Source organism: Equus quagga, chromosome 7 (genome assembly GCF_021613505.1).
Source record: "Equus quagga isolate Etosha38 chromosome 7, UCLA_HA_Equagga_1.0, whole genome shotgun sequence".
NCBI classification, from domain to species: domain Eukaryota; kingdom Metazoa; phylum Chordata; class Mammalia; order Perissodactyla; family Equidae; genus Equus; species Equus quagga.
Window position 1 is genome coordinate 33,842,127 of NC_060273.1, and position 15,580 is coordinate 33,857,706.

At 61.9% G+C, this 15,580-nt stretch overlaps 1 protein-coding gene across 1 annotated transcript in view; it reads right to left on the bottom strand.

Moving 5' to 3' along the window:
• Positions 1–15,580, bottom strand: part of ZNF316 (zinc finger protein 316) — a 19,926-nt gene that overhangs the window by 2,172 nt on the left and 2,174 nt on the right. Inside the window, exons 2-7 of the mRNA XM_046666526.1 lie at positions 12,095–12,352; positions 11,437–11,759; positions 11,094–11,215; positions 10,113–10,239; positions 9,448–9,561; positions 7–2,023 (exon numbers count right to left, since the gene is read on the bottom strand). Coding sequence (XP_046522482.1) covers positions 7–2,023; positions 9,448–9,561; positions 10,113–10,239; positions 11,094–11,215; positions 11,437–11,731 — 2,675 coding nt within the window. The 5' untranslated portion in view covers positions 11,732–11,759; positions 12,095–12,352. The remainder of the gene's footprint in view (positions 1–6; positions 2,024–9,447; positions 9,562–10,112; positions 10,240–11,093; positions 11,216–11,436; positions 11,760–12,094; positions 12,353–15,580) is intronic.

Here is a 15,580-nt window from a genome sequence, read left to right on the forward strand (position 1 = left end):
GTGTGCGTGCGCTGGTGCGTCACGAGCACCGAGCGCTGCGAGAAGCGCTTGCCGCACTCGGGGCACGGGAAGGGCCGCTCGCCCGTGTGGCCGCGCCGGTGCTTGGCCAGGTTGGAGCGCTGCGCGAAGCCGCGGCCGCAGTCGCTGCAGCGGAAGGGCTTCTCGCCCGTGTGCGTGCGCCGGTGCCGCTTGAAGTCCGAGCTGTGGCCGAAGCCCTTGCCGCAGTCGGGGCAGCGGTGCGGCTTCTCCTCGGCGTGCGCCCACTGGTGCCGCGTCAGCGCCGCGCTCTGCCCGAAGCGCCGGCCGCACTCGCCGCACGCGTAGGGCCGCTCGCCCGTGTGCGCGCGCCCGTGCGCCGTCAGGTGCGCGCGCCGGCTGAAGCCCGCGCCGCACACGCCGCACACGAAGGGCTTCTCGCCGGTGTGGCCGCGCACGTGCGCCGCCAGGTGCGAGCCGCGGGCGAAGCGCGCGCCGCACTCGGGGCACGGGAAGGGCCGCTCGCCCGTGTGCGTGCGCCGGTGGCGCGCCAGGTGCGAGCCGTACACGAAGCTCTTGCCGCAGTCGGCGCAGCGGTGCGGCCGCTCGCCCGCGTGGTAGCGCTGGTGCTTGGCCAGCGCGGCGCGGCGCCCGAACGTCTTGCCGCAGTCGGAGCAGATCCACGGGCTCTCCTCCTCGGCCAGCGCAGCGGGCGCCGGCTCGGCCAGCAGCCCCCCGACGGCGGGCCCGAACGCGCGCAGGCCGCCGCCGCCCCCGGGCCCGCCGCCACCGCCGCCGAAAGGGTCGCAGGCCAGCCCCGCGCCCTCCACCAGGGAGAGCCGCGCCCCCAGGGGCCCGGGCAGGGGGCGCCCGTCGGCCGGCAGCCGCTCCCCGAAGTCCGGGAGGCCCAGGATCGGGAAGCCGTCCGGGTGGAGCCAAGACTTGGGGTGCACGGGGAAGTGGAAGCCGAGCGGGTGCGAAGAAGGGCCTTCGCCCTCCCCCAGGCCGTTGCCCAGCTCCAGGAACCGCCTGTCGGGCTCGGGGTCCTCCTTGCCCCCGGGGGTGGGCGCCTCCTCCGCCGCCGAAGCCTCTCTGGCCTCGGCTTCGGCCTCTCCGTCCGCCTCGCTGGCCTCAGGCTCCTCGGGCCCGGCCTCGGCCTCCTCGGGCCCCGCCGCGGGGCCCGGCTCGCAGGGCTCCCGCCGAGGGCCGTCGCCGCCGGGCTCCGCGCAGCCGCCGCCGCGCCGGTGGCGCTGGAAGTCGGCGCGGAGGCGGAAGGCCTGGCCGCAGTCGGGGCAGCAGTGCGGCCGGTCGGCCGTGTGCACCGCCTGGTGCCGCGCGAGCGCCGAGCTCTGGCTGAAGCTGCGGCCGCAGTGCGGGCACGGGTAGGGCCGCTCGCCCGTGTGCGTGCGCTGGTGCGTGACCAGGTACGAGCGGCGCCCGAAGCCCGCGCCGCAGAAGGCGCAGCGGTAGGGCCGCTCGCCCGTGTGGATGCGCCGGTGCGTGACCAGGTGCGACTTGTAGACGAAGCGCTTGCCGCAGTCGGGGCACGGGAAGGGCTTCTCGCCGGTGTGCGTGCGCTGGTGGATGGCCAGGTGCGAGCGGTACACGAAGCCCTTGCCGCACTCGTCGCAGCCGAAGGGCTTGACGGCCGCGTGGTAGCGCTGGTGCTTGGCCAGCCGGGACCGGTGCGGGAACACTTTGCCACACACGTCGCACGTGGTCTCGGGCCGCCCGTCTGGAGCGGCCAGGGCGGCTGGGAACGCCCAGGGCGCCAGCAGGTTCGCGCCCGGCTCCCGGCCCGGCAGGAAGGGCTTGGCCTCGGACCCCTCCGCCAGGACCCCGAGGCCGCCGGGGTCGGGTCCCCACCCCTCCGGAGTCTGCGCTGAATCCGAGTCGTCCGGGCCCCACGTCCCAGGCACGTCTCCCACGCCGTACGCCGCGGACCACAGTCCGGGGGGTTCGTTCTCCTCTTCAGCCACCTCCGCCAGGAAGTCCTCGTCGTCTTCCTCCTCGTGGTCCTCTATGTCGTCGGTCCAGAACCAGGCCCCTGAAGGCAACAAGGGAAGGGCAGAAAGGAGAGGTGAGAAGAGGCTGCGACAGGATCCCTGCAGGTTCCTGCCCCCAGAACCGCGGCTTCCGTGGGACCCCAAGCGCATGAGATGGGAGCGTCCATCCAGTGGCAGCCAGGACGCCTCCATTCCACGGAAGTGAGAGGCTGTGCACCGAGCACACACGGGGCAGTGAAGCCACCGCTTCCCCAGTGAGGAGAAAGTTTGCAGACGGGAGAAAGGCGTACGGCGGTGTCCCTCCGAGGAAGGCGGAGGTTCCTTTACCTCTTACTGTCTATCTTCCAACGGCCTTAACTAATTCCTCTTCCAGACCCCCAGCTCCCTCCAGGGCTCGCCGCACGAACAGGGACGCTCTACAAAGTGGGTGACCCTCCAGGTTCCTGTGAAACCAGGGGCTAAGCCCAGAACAGGGGTCCTGTGCCCAGAAAAACAGACAGACGCCTGGGCTGTTTTCTCCGAAGCCCCTTGTCTCCCAGAGAACTGCACCTCCCTGGCCTGCTTGGCCCGAAGCATCCAGGACTCCAGCACCAGCACCTCCTGCCGCCGGGCTGCTGACACCTGCCTTTGTAAGCAGCTCATCTTTGCTCAGCATCCCACCCCCTCTGGATTCTTCTCCACCAGCCTCAGGCTGGCTGGCGGCCAGGGGTCTCCCTCCCACCCCGGGAGCAGAACCAGGGAAAGCTGCCCTGGCCAGAAAGGTCTAGGAGACCCCTGCTCTCTGCACCCACCCTAACAGGCTTCAGCAACTGTGCGCGCACAGCCAGCCTTCCCTCCTAAGCAGCCCTAAAGCTTGGCTTTCTCTGAGAGGCTGTGCATCTGGGAAACAGTCCCAAGTCGGTTAAGGCTGGGTGAGCTGCCAGCACCTGCCCATCACAAAAGGCCAAGGACCCCCGAGCTCCTGCGGTCCTGGCCCTCCTCCACCAAGCTGCACCCAACCTCTCCCTCCAGGGCAGAGCACGGGTCTGCAGTCAGGTCTGGAGGACTCCCCGTTTATAAAATGGCGTCCCAATATGCTGCCGTCACAATACACCCAGGGGGGACTAATATTTATGGAGCAGGCAGTAAGTCACACGGAAAAGAAGGGAGCGCGCCCGGCCCAGCTGCTCCAAAGCACTGCGCGTCTGCTTTCTCACAAACACTCTGCCCCAGGTGTGCCCACCTCAGAACCCCAGCATCTGGAAGGTTCAGCCCCAGCAACAGGGGTAGGAATCCACTCTGGCACCCCGGCCCCGTCCTCCGCCAAGGCTGTGGCTGGTGTCAGTGTCACCTGGCAGGTGAGCCTGCAACACTGAGTCCTGCCCCCGTGGGAAGGCCAGGGCTGGGGGGGCTGCCTGGCCTGGCTCAGCCCTTGTCCGGTGTTCTGCATGGCACACCTACACCTATGGTGATGCGCTCACACGGGGAAAAGAGCACAGTGCCGAGTGAACAAGGCCAGACAGAACCGCACAGGCATGATTTTAGCTTGAAAAAAACATGCATCGTACACAAAAACGGGTTATTTTATTTTTCATACTCCGCAATCTTCCTGTTTTCTCGTTAGTAATATTATACTATTATAGTAAAAATAAGCTTTAAATGAAAGACAAAGTTTCCTGATACTAAGCAGAGTTTACCACCAGATGCCACCCACGACCATGAGTGAGTGACAGGAAGCGGTGGGGCGCCTGGAACAGCACAGAGAAGGCCCAGCTCCTCCTCCTGTGCAGGCTGGAGCGCCCCTAAGGGCGGTGGGGATGGTGGAGGGACAGGCAGTGTTGCCCAATGGTCAGATCAGCGAGGAGTTCTCTCAGTGAGTCTCAGAAAAGATTTCACCTCTAGACTCTGGTGGGGGGCTTAAGTAGTTTTAATTAGAGACCCCCTAAGGCAGGGGAATTCAAGCTGAGGAACAAGCACAATGTCTTAATGGGGTGAGTGTGTCCCCAGGAGCTAGCCAGGGGTCAGTGAGCGCTTGCTGGATAAGAGGTGGACAGCCAGACCAAACGGGGGGGCCCGCCGCAGCTACTCAGAGCTGGGGGGGGGTACAGGTCCCAATGACTCCCCCACAACACCTCTTCCTTGGGGTCAGAGGGCAACGGAAAGCCCCTGGCTGGGGGCTGTGAGCCCTTGCCCTGCCCCCGCCCCCAGCCTCTGAGCAACAGTGGGCTCTGCAGAGGGGGCTGATCCTGGGAGGGGACCTGGGGCACCTCATCATTAGCTCTGGAGCTGGCACAGCCATTGTCCAAGAATGAGAAAATACTGGGGGCCGGCCCGGTGGCGCAGCGGTTAAGTTCGCACGTTCCGCTTCTCGGCGGCCCGGGGTTCGCTGGTTCGGATCCCGGGTGCGGACATGGCACTGCTTGGCAGCCATGCTGTGGTAGGCGTCCCACGTATAAACTAGAGGAAGATGGGCACGGATGTTAGCTCAGAGCCAGGCTTCCTCAGCAAAAAGAGGAGGACTGGCAGTAGTTAGCTGAGGGCTAATCTTCCTCCAAAAAAAAAAAAAAAAACCAAGAATGAGAAAATACTAAACGTACAGCAAGGCGGTGGAGGCCACCATTGACACCGAGCGAGGGGGAGTAAAGGCATCCAGGTCCCTGGGCACCCCGAGACAAAATCTCCGGAAGCAGCAGGGCCACCAGAGGGGACCCAGAGGGAGACCAGCCTGCCCCGAGGCCAGGCTCTGTTCTCTCGTCTTCTGCTGCACAAGTGGCCCAGGGTCTGGAGGCGTGGGCCCTGGAGCTGGGGTGTCCAGTGTAAGGGTTACTCCCAGCTGCGGTGGGGACAGGGTTCCCAGGGGGTTGGCTGGCTCTCAGATCCAAACCTGTTTCGGATCCACATGAGGATTCACAGTTTACCTGTTAAGACCAGAGCCGGGCAGGGGGGACGCTCTGACAGGACATTTCTCAAGGCGGCCCAGGGACTCACATGTGGCCGCCGCTACCAGAACCCACAGGGGGAGAGTCCAGACATGGACCCTGGGGAGTGGGAGCCGGCACCTCGTCTCCCTAGACACTGGCTCCCAAGGACTCTGACCTGGGTGATGACTAGCTAGGGCCAGTGCTGAGGGCCGACCAGTGGCCTTGGAGCAGAGCCCCCAGAGACCTCCATGAAGTGGCCTATTGGGACACTAATAAAAGGTCTGAGGGGAAGGTGAGGGCCCTGAGGCCACATGCCTGGTGCACCTGTGTCCCTGAGCTGCTGAGAGGAGGACTGAGGGCCACTCAGCGTGCCCTGTGCGCACCGCCCTAAGAAGCGGGGCACTTCCTACAACTCCCACCCCTGTTTGGGACCCCCAAGACCCGCCCCCAGGCCAACATGACCGGGGCCGGGGAGTCAGCTGTGGGTCTGCCCTGACTAAACCCACCCCTGCCAGGCCGGGTCCACAAGTGCAGGACCTGGAAGTGGGTCACATGAGGAAAGTCACCACCTGCCCCTGATCCTCCATCCAGACTCAGGCAGGCTCGAGGAGAGTCCCCCCCCCCAGGAACACTCACAAAGGAAAGACGCAGACAAGGGTGGGATGCCCACAGCTGCAGGCAGGCTCCTTCCTCCCCGCTGAGCAGGAATTCAGGAACCCAGGCTGTGCTCGGGGGAGACGACAGCTCTGCGCTGGGATCCAGCTTCCAGCTGCACAGTCCTCGGGGTGACACATCTGGAAGGGGGCTCTCCCAAGGACAGGCACTGGGCCCACCCCCATGGCTGGAGGGTGACCTCTCTGGCCTCGGTCCCCGCACCTGCGCCATGCAGACAGAACACCAAGGACAGGTACTAACAGGAAGCCGAGGCCAGGCCCTTCCTCACTAACCGCTGGCTCATCCCTCACATGCAATTCTGAAGACAAAGCCGGGCCAGGGGATGCTCCCGCCCTCGTCCGCCCCATCATGTCTGAAAGCGGATCAGGCCCCTCACACCGGCACTCGGGAACTCCGGCTCCCTGCTTGAGTGCTCCTTCCCCTTCTGCCACGCCAAGCCGAGGGGTCTGAGGCAAGGACCTAAGCACCTTGTCCCTGGCTCAGACTGGAAAAGGGCGATTCAGTGACACCAAGGTGCCCTCAGGGGTGTGGCAAAGGGAAGGCCCACACTAAGGCCTGGCCCCCCAAGTTCTCCTGGGCAGACAAGCCCAGCTCAGGTGCTCATGGGCCATGTGAGGTGGACACACCTGCAGGCTGTGACAGCCTCCACCTGCTGGGGGAGGTGGGGGGGGGGGGGCGCCGTGAGGGTGCCTGGCGCCAGGTGCCTCCACTCCACAGCTGCTCCTGTGAGTGTCTCCTCTCCAGAACCGCTGATGCTCGCCAACCAGACTCTCTCACCCGAGTGTGTTTCTGCCTCTCACTGCTTTTTAGACTCTCTGTCCTTTCCCGTGTAATATCTAAGCCGGTTTAACCGTGTGCGGTATTTCTCTTCTATCCTTCACTTTCACATGAGGGGCAGGCACAGCAGTCAAGGAGGAGATTACCGGCTGTCCCCACTGGGGGCCAGGCCACACTGGGAGACAGCACAGGGGTACAAAACACAGTGCCTGCTCTTATAGAGTGTGCTGGAGAAGGCAGGCAGGAAGCAAGGATGCAAGAGGATGCAAATGTCTAGGCAGGGTCACCTCAGAAGGCAGTGAGGGCTGCGAATGCAGGGAGCGTCCCGGAGCACTGGGGGAGGGCGTGATCCTGGAGCCAAAGTGCTCGGTGGGGACCTCAGAGCTGAGCCAGCCACATGAAGGGCACTGACGGCAGAGCAAACAGCAGGTACAAACACCCTGAGGCAGACGAGAGCTTGAGGAGAGGCTGTCTGTGGAGCCTGGAGGGGCGGCAGGCCTCACAGCCATGGCACACAGCCCAGTGTGTCAAGCGCACAAAGAAGCCTCCAGAGGGTAAGGCAGCCAGAAGCTCAGGGACACCTGCGACCACATGCCTGACAGCCTTGTGCCAGCTGGGGACAGGGGTGGGGCAAGGAAGGCAGAGGGACAAGGACTACTCAGGCATGCAGCCAGGCCCACACAGGTGCCAGGGACACTGCAAGAGGGGACCAGGGTAGGAAAAGTGGTGCCACTACAGGTTCAGGGTCACTGGGAGATGCCCATGAGATACCTGAGTGGAGGTGTCAAACAGACAGTCAGACAGACAAGGTCAGGGCTGGAAAGAGAAGCTGAGGATGGACAGCCTAAGTATACATGGCACTTAGAGCCCTGGCACCAGCTGGGGTCACCTACAGAAAGAATGGGAGATGACGCAGTACCGTCCTGGGCTTGTAAAGAAGTGAGGGCAGGTGGAGAAGCAGCCAGGAAGGCAGCAGAGAAACGGGCGTGTGTGTGGGGTCCTGGGGGCCCATCTCAGAGAGCAGAAAAGCCAACTCCACAAGGAAACAAGGCCAGACCACCAGGCCATGGTGGCCATGGTGTCCTCAGGGGTCTGTGGTCAGCCTGCAGGCATGCTCTTCTCCAGCCGTGTGCCCTGGACCAGTGTAGATGGGGAGAGGGCAGAAAACGGAGGTTAGCCGGGGACAGGGATCTCCCAGGTGACTAGGTGGCACTGGCGAGGGAGGGAGGGACCCTGCCCTCTAAGCCGGCTGAGGAGAAAGATGGCAGAAGACGGGGTCAGAAGAGGCAGGAGAGTGCAGACCAGAGAGCTGGAGGTGGGGCCGAGTGAGGAGCTGGCCGGGTGGAGGGAGTTGAGCCAACTCAGCTGGCTCAGCTGCACAGATACGAACGCAGGGAGCAGAGCGGAGGGACCACTGAGCAAACAGGTGACAGTTACAGTTAAGAAGGAAGCCCTAGCCGGAGTCGCTCGGCCTGCGCTGACCGCAGCATCTGCTACTCTGTCCCCTCCCAGCAGACAGGAACCACATCTAAGACTATGCCTGGATCCTGCAGCCACTCGGGCTCCACAGATGGGTGGGGCTACATCCCAGGTCCACCCCCCGTGGCACAGTGACTGACCACAGGGGAGGCAGAAGGGCATTGGCCCAACAGCCAGCCCCCTCAAGGAGATGCCAAGCTGCGGTCAGGTTCACAGGCCATGTGGTTGGGACCACTCAGGCTCGAGCCTGCAAGAGGCTCCACCTTAGGACCCTCCAAGAAGCATGGAGAACGGAGGCACATCTAACTACATGACAAGAGACTGGTCAAAGCCGGCCTGTGGTCCCTTCACCTCCAGGTGGCTTTTCCGAGATGTGCCCATAAACAGTGCACACCTCCCACTAAGACCGTCTGAGAGGTGTCACCTGCATCCCAGGCTCATCCTGGACGAGCCTCGACAGCCAGAGCCCTCCCGAGGCTGAAGCCCAGGAGGGATTCCAAGAGGCTCCCAGAGAAGGGGGAGCCCCACGCAGCAAGGCCGTGCTGCAACAGCATGCAAGTGAGGCCTGCAGCCTGAGCCCACCGCAGGCAAGTCATTCAACCACCACTTCAAAAGTCAACTTCCTCATCTGCAAGGTGAGACCAACAATCCCTCTCCCGCTATCTCACAGGGTTGTTATGAGAACAAAAAGCGTATGAGAAAGTACTTTGAGGCGTACACGCACAGGCACAGCGCTGTGTTTTTCCATATTTTTATTTTAAAACACATCTGTGAGCTCCTCCCAACCTATCCAGACATGTGACTGGCATGAGACGTCCAGTGCCCCTCACTGGGTTGGCATCACTCCAGCCCAAAGCCAAATACACCTACTGTGCGCGGGCCTCCACTGAACCTTCTGGAACACTGAGAATAGCTCACAGACCTCCAGGAAGCACCTCCACAGAATCAACAGTCTGTCCTCAGGTTGGAAATGATGGGTTAGTTCAAATTCTTTATTCTCCAGATGAATAACGTGAGGCTCACAGTTGGAGGAACAGAGCCAGGTCTGAGGTCTCCAGAGAAATGTGCCACCCTGAACACTCCTGTACGCATCTCTCCAAAATCGCCTCTCCAAAAGATCCAGAGCTGCCCGTCCAGGCCAGAGGCCTGCCCCTGGGCTTTCCAGGGACAGGAGAGAAGGCCGAGGGGGACCCTTTGTTCAGAGGTGGCCAAATGAGTGGAGAAGCCAGAGGACTGGCTCAAGTCTGGGAGCCGGAAAGGCCGGGTCGAGCCCTCCCAGGACCGACAGCCTGCTCGGCTCCTGCAGCTCGCCCTCTGAGCCAACAACGGGCCCTCACTTAGAAAAAGCAATCATAGGCCCTAAAACTGGGACAAGGGATCATTTCTAAGGGCTCCTAAGAGGAACCTGTAGGTTCTCCAAGGACTTCTAGCCCTTTTGGGACTCCATGGACTGGAACCAAGAGGAGCCAACCCGCAAAAGCAGAGGTTAGCCCATGGTGGCCGCCCTGTCCCCACAGAGTCCACCCCACAACGCAGACCACCAGCCAAGCCCGCAGCAGAGAGTGAGGCTGAAGGCCAGAGTCTCTGAGGAGCTGTGCTGGCAGAAACCCCACGGGATTCTGTCTCATGCTCACCTGTGTAGACGCCAGTGACAATGTCTCCCTCCTCAGGACGGGGACTATCTGGGACCCAAGGTTCTTCTCCTTGTTCCAGCCGGAAGATCAGATCTGGCTTGGGGATTGGGTATCCTGCCCGGGAGAAAAGCAGCCGCCAGCTACAGGGCTGCTCCTGGCAGGCCCTGCCCTCGCCCCACACAGCGCTGGCCCCATGCACTCCTCGGCCCCCTCCTCTTCTCCATCCTTCCCAGGACCAGCCCTCCGCACCCCCTGCCTCCGTTCTGGGGATGCCACATTCTCTTCTCTCCAGAGCCTTGCCCTGTTGCCCCCAGCTCTCCTGCCAAGCGCCACCACACGCCTTCCTCAGCAGGGTGCCCACCCCTCTCCTCTGTCACCTGACTCCTCACCCCCCAAGGCCCCTGGGGAGTGTGCAGCACAGCTGGACGGGCAGCTCTCCAGAACATGTCCACCTAGCTGACGGCACTGCTGGGCCACAGCGGGTCCCCAGGACACGCCCCTGCCCAGAAGCCAGGGTGGTCCCGAGGGCTTCCCTGGGTGGTGGGCTGGCTCCAGCACCCACTTCTCCAAGACCCTGAGGTTCCCAAAGCCACCCTCTCAGACAGCTAAGCCCCTGGCAGCCATCACACCAGGACACCTCTTGGGGACAAAAGGCCCCTGCCTACCCAAGGACACCAGGATCCCATAGTTCTCCTGCATCACTTCCTTGTAGAGGTCCCGCTGAGCTGCATCCAGCCTCTCCCACTCCTCCAGGGAGAAGTACACAGCCACATCTTCAAAAGTCACCAGCCCCTGGAAAACAATGAGCCCTGGCCACTGCCCCAAGCTGCCCCAGGCGAGAGGCGGGGGAGCGCCTACGAAGAGAGCAACAGGAGAGACTTCAGCAGGGACTGACCGCGGCCCTGCAAGCTGGAGCTCATGGGGACGCAGCCCAACACCCCTCTGCCGGCAGGCCTACCAAGGCCCCACAGTACTGGGGGCGTCCGGGCCTCGCCACAGCCCTGGGAGGCAGGGACTCCATTCCCATCCAGAGACTGGGAGCCCAGGCTCGGAGAGAGTGGGTGCCCAGCTCACACGAGGCAGAGCCAGGACTCACACAGGGGTCAGGAGACAAGGAAGCCCCAGCCCCCACGGCCATGCTGCGTGGCCACCTAACACACTCCTACATCACTGTCTGGCTCAAGCCAGTGGTCACATCAGCAGCGTGAGGATCCATGCGTGGGTGGACAAGCGGCACCAAGTGAACTGAGTGTGGGCACTGGCGCCCAATCTGACTGGGCTCATCACGAAGCCAGAGCCTGGACAGGGGACAGGCCCTCCAGGGAACGGGCACGGCCTGACTGCGGGGAGCCAGGCCACTGAAGGAACTGTGCACAGTACAGGTCAGTGGGTGCCGGTCAACACGGTCGGGACATTCCAGTGGCTCAGGAAGGGTCAGGCCCCCGGAGAGTGGAACCACATCGCCTGGGCTTGAGGCTAGAGATGCCCAGCCACTTCCTGCAGCCCCGTCCCGGCTCACAGCCTGGGCTCAGCCTGAGGACCAAGTGCCAGTGCCCCGCCTACAGGGGTCTCTAGGACAGCAGGTGCCAAGCTCCCGGGGAAAACCCTGCCTAGTTAACTGAACTCCAACCGAGAGGGCAGCTCACCTGAGACCCCGCTGTCAGGGAATCATCATCGTCGTCATCCTCCTCCTCCTCCTCCTCCTCCTCTTCGTCCTCCTCCAGGTCCTCGTCCCTAGGTGTGGCTGGCACCTGAGAGGCCTGCAGGGCTGAGGAGAAAGCTCTCTCAGGGGCCAGCTGCCTTTAGGATCAGGTCTCACGCCCTGGCCAACTTCTGCCCCTCCAGCAAGCCAGGTCAAGACTCCTGGCTACTCCCTCACTTCACAACCCGGCCTCCATGTGCCAGCTCCAGCCCCAACTTATCGGGCCAAAGAGTGCTCCCAGCCTGCCCTCTTCCGACCTCCCCCAAGGGCCAGCTCCTTTCTCTTACCCTTTTCCTGAAGACCTGGGGACTTGGTGTGACCACCACAGCCAAGGTGCTCCTGGGTCCCCAGCGCCTCACTCTGCTCCTCTGCCACCACCTCTGCTACACCCTCGGCCTCCTCCACCTCCACCTGCCCCTCTGCCGCCTCCGCTTCCAGCTCCTCCACAGCCTCGTCCTCCGCTTCTTCCACCGCTATCTCCTCCTCCTCCTCTTCCTCCTGATCAGGATCACATTCCGACCCATGCTCGGCCCTCTCCAGCAGGGCAGCTGGGGAGTCTGGAGCCGTGTGAAGGGCTGCCATCTTCTCTGGAAGCAAGCCTCAGCTCGGCCTGGAACACAGACGGGCGACGGAGATGAGCCGCGCCAGCATGCGCACACACGGTCCTCCGTGGGCCTCGCACCAGCCCCCTGGGAGGCAGGGTTTAGTACCCCCATCACATAGCAACAGCATCAGAGCTGAGGCAGGACCGGAGCTCTGTCTGTGATCTCATGTGGCAGATCTCATATGAGCCACTCTGTACCCAGAAAAGCTGCCCAAAGAGGCCCTCTCTGTGACCTTTATGCTCAAGGACCATGAGAATCATCGAGTCCAGGCAATGAGCTGAAAGGGGTGAGCACAGCCTGCAAGGAAGAGGCCCCTTGATATAAAGAAGGAGATGCTCACCTAGTTCTCAGCACACATGAGCTCGTCCAGCAGGGAGCGTTGGAGGACAGAGCTAAGCACGCGCAGGCCGCGGGCACGTGCGCAGTGTGATGGGGTGGGGCGAGGTGAAAGGTAGGACCAGGGCTCGTTCACCCCTGCGCAGGGGGCCTGCTCTGGGCAGCCAGCAGATGAGGCTCCTTCCTGTGAGAGGCAGCAGGGAAGAGGCCTGACGACACACTACCCTCCACATCTCCTCTACCCTCGTTCAGTCCAGGACATCTGGAAAAAGTGTGGCAGATGATGGAGATGCGACTTATCGCTAGACCAGCGAAGTGCTCTATGGTGTAAAGTGCCCTGTGACATCTCTTCCAGTTTGGGGACCAGAGAATCCTAAGAGCTGAACTGTCAAAGCTCCGGCAGTTCACATGCTCCTACTGTCACATGAGCGTCCCAGACAGCTCAGTGCAGGAGCTCAGGGGAGACCCGGCCGTGCTGCTGCACCGCCCAGAGCCTGGGGCTATGGGTCCGAGAGGGCCGGATGCTGCGGGCCCTGGGACCACACCTCCCTCCCAGCTGTGCATCCTTCACCAGCCCCAGTGGAGTCCCAAAGGCAGGAGAGAGTCACGGTTTTGACGAGCCAGTTTCAGTGGCTCCTTTTTTAAGTGTAAACCTAAGAACAGGTCCATCACCCAACACGGGCCCCATCAGTATCTCAGGCGTGAATGGGGTCATTTCGGACGTAAGACAAGCCTGCTACACATACAGCAACCCCAGAATCTGGGATGAGAGCATGAACCCCAGAAGGATCCTGAAACATCAGGCCACACAGCACAGTTGGGCCCAGCCCAGCTCATCCAGCTCTACTGGCGGACAGTGTCTGCCACAGAACCTCTACAGCAGGACACGGACACCCACACAAAGACGCCAGGGTCGTGAGAACAGCTGAGACTACTGGACACCTGTGAGAACTGCCCCGGGCTGAGCTTACTCCATAACTCATTGCTTTTTGACTAATTAGGCAGTGCACACTCATTTTCTGAACTGCTATGAGCTGCAGCTTTAAAATCTGCTTTAATAGAGTGAACTTGGAGCATTCATGTAGCTCCTCCCAGAGAACAAGGCCCGAGTCGAGGGGCTAGGAAACATCGGTGCCCAGGAGCCGCCTCTGTCCCAACCCTCACGCCCCCCCCGGCTGCCTCCAGCCCCATTCTAGATTCAGAATCACTTAGCCCAATGGTGCAGGTTGCAACACTATGCCTGGGGGGGCCACAGAGCCTCTCCCAGAGCCCACTCCTTGGTCTCCACGGCTCTGGGCATGTGAAGGTGCCTGAGATGTAGAAACGTGTGCCATGTGTCACCCTACCCACCTCCAGGAGGACAGAGCCCTGCCCAGCACGCAGGGCACCGAGAACACTCAGCAGAGGTTTCCCAACCACCATCCACCTCAGGCCCAGAAGAGAGCTTTTCTCACCCAGGCCTCAGGCTGCACATTCAGGCTGAGCCCAGATGCCAAACCAAGCCCAGTACTGCTTCCTCCTGCCTGGCCACCACCCAGAGCAGACTCCCACAGGCCAGGAGGCCATCTCCAAGGACCCACACACAAAAGAAGAAATTCCATGGCTTTGGAACAAAGTGGCCCCATGCTCGTCCCACCTCAGGACCTTTGCAATGTGCCATTCCTTCTCCCTGGAACTCTCCTGCCTTCTTCACTGACCCTCCAGAGGCAGGTCTTTGGGTTCTGGTTACACATAGTTCCTGGACCTTGCCCTTACAGCACCCACACATTTCATATACTTATCAAATTGTCTGCTTACTGCCTGTCTCCCCGAGTACACTGTCAACTCCAGGACGGCAGAAGTTCCTTTTGCTCATCTCTGAATCTCCCCATGCCAAACATATAGTTAGCAATCAAATATTTACTGAAAGAATGATTTTAAAGTCTGCAGTCAATGTCACAGACATAAGAGTTTTAAAACAGCATTTTGGCCCCACTGTCACATTCCAGAACAGACTAACTGCTGTTAAGGGTCCTTCAACCTGGAACCCATCCAAGAAGCACTGGCCAGTCTCTGCCTCCAAAGAGGCTGCAGCCTGAAGTCTCTCTCCCAAGAAATGCACCTGCCAGTGACCAGGGGAGGGAAGGGCCCAGCAGAGGTGGAGGTCGGAGTCACTTTGTAGATGGGATCCGGGCCCAGCACAGTCAGACAACTCACATACCTGGACCTAGAATCCAGAACAGAACAGCTCTGAAAAACGGACTGCAGTAACTTGGGCGCCAGGTTCCTTCTGCCTCCCCAGGCCGGGTGTGTGCCGGGCACGCTCCCCCAGACTCACACACTCTCCTTTCTTCTCTTTCCAGCCTGTCAGCCCACCGGAATCTCATTTTGCTCATTTCCTGGCATCTGATTTCAGATCAGAAGCCACAGAGGGTCAAGTAAGCAGCCTCACCAACATAAACCTCCCAGGTCATCCCAGACCCCGATTTCCGCTGAGACCCTGCATCCTAGTGCTACAGATACTTAGAACTGGGAGTGACAAAACACCCTCCGAGGGGAGGAGGACCACAAAGACAGAAAGAAGTGGCAAAGTTTGAAAACTGTTAGAAACTCTCCCCGAAGTCCCAAATCTAGGGAACCTACAGAGAAAAGTAGGAGAAATGGTGGGTGCACATGTATCTAGACCCCTCCTCCCCTCTGGGAAGCCTTACTGACCACACTCCTGCTACTCAAAGCCTTCCACGTTTTCATCTTTTCCAGGAAGCTTTCCTTCCCTAACTGCCAGGATGCTCACTGTGTGTCCGTGGATCTGGACTGTGCTACTCTCCTGGGCTTCCGCCTGGTGCCATCCCAGCTCCCCAAGGGCAGCCCCTCACTACGCTGGCCAGCTAACCAGGCCTGCCAACACTTGTTGCACCTAACCGACTACCAAGGGCTCCCCACGCAGGGAGGGCCCGATCCTCCTGCACACCTCCTCTTCTCCCTGCCCACCGGGTCCTGCACCAAAGGCCAGCCCCTCTCCCACCTCTGCGGCTACATGGGGCAGACCAGACCCCATCCAACCCCAGGGATGGGTTCCTTTACCCGCCTACCAGTAGTAGAAGACAGCACAGCACCACTGGGGCCTCCATTTGCAGACAGGGGAGGACCCAGCCAAGGCCCCCGAGGTCACTAAGCAAGCTCGCTGGGGGCGCCATCTCTCCAGGGGGCTTACCGGACCTCCACCTCCCACGGAGGCCGTGGCGGTGACAGCCCCTCCTGGATGGGCGTGTCCCCGGGGGCAGCCGCGGCCCAACCCCCGCCCCTGGGGCCTAGACGGCGGCGGGCACCTCCCGCGAATCGCGCGTGTCCTCCCCAGCCCGCCTACGGCGCGCTGCCGCCCGGCCCGGCCCTGGGTCGGAGCCCGCCCCCACGCGCAGCCCGGGGTGGGGGTCGCGGGCCGGCCGTGCCGGGCGTGGGCGTGGCAGCCGAAGGCCCGGCCACAGCGCCGCTCCGGCCCCGCCGGGCGGCC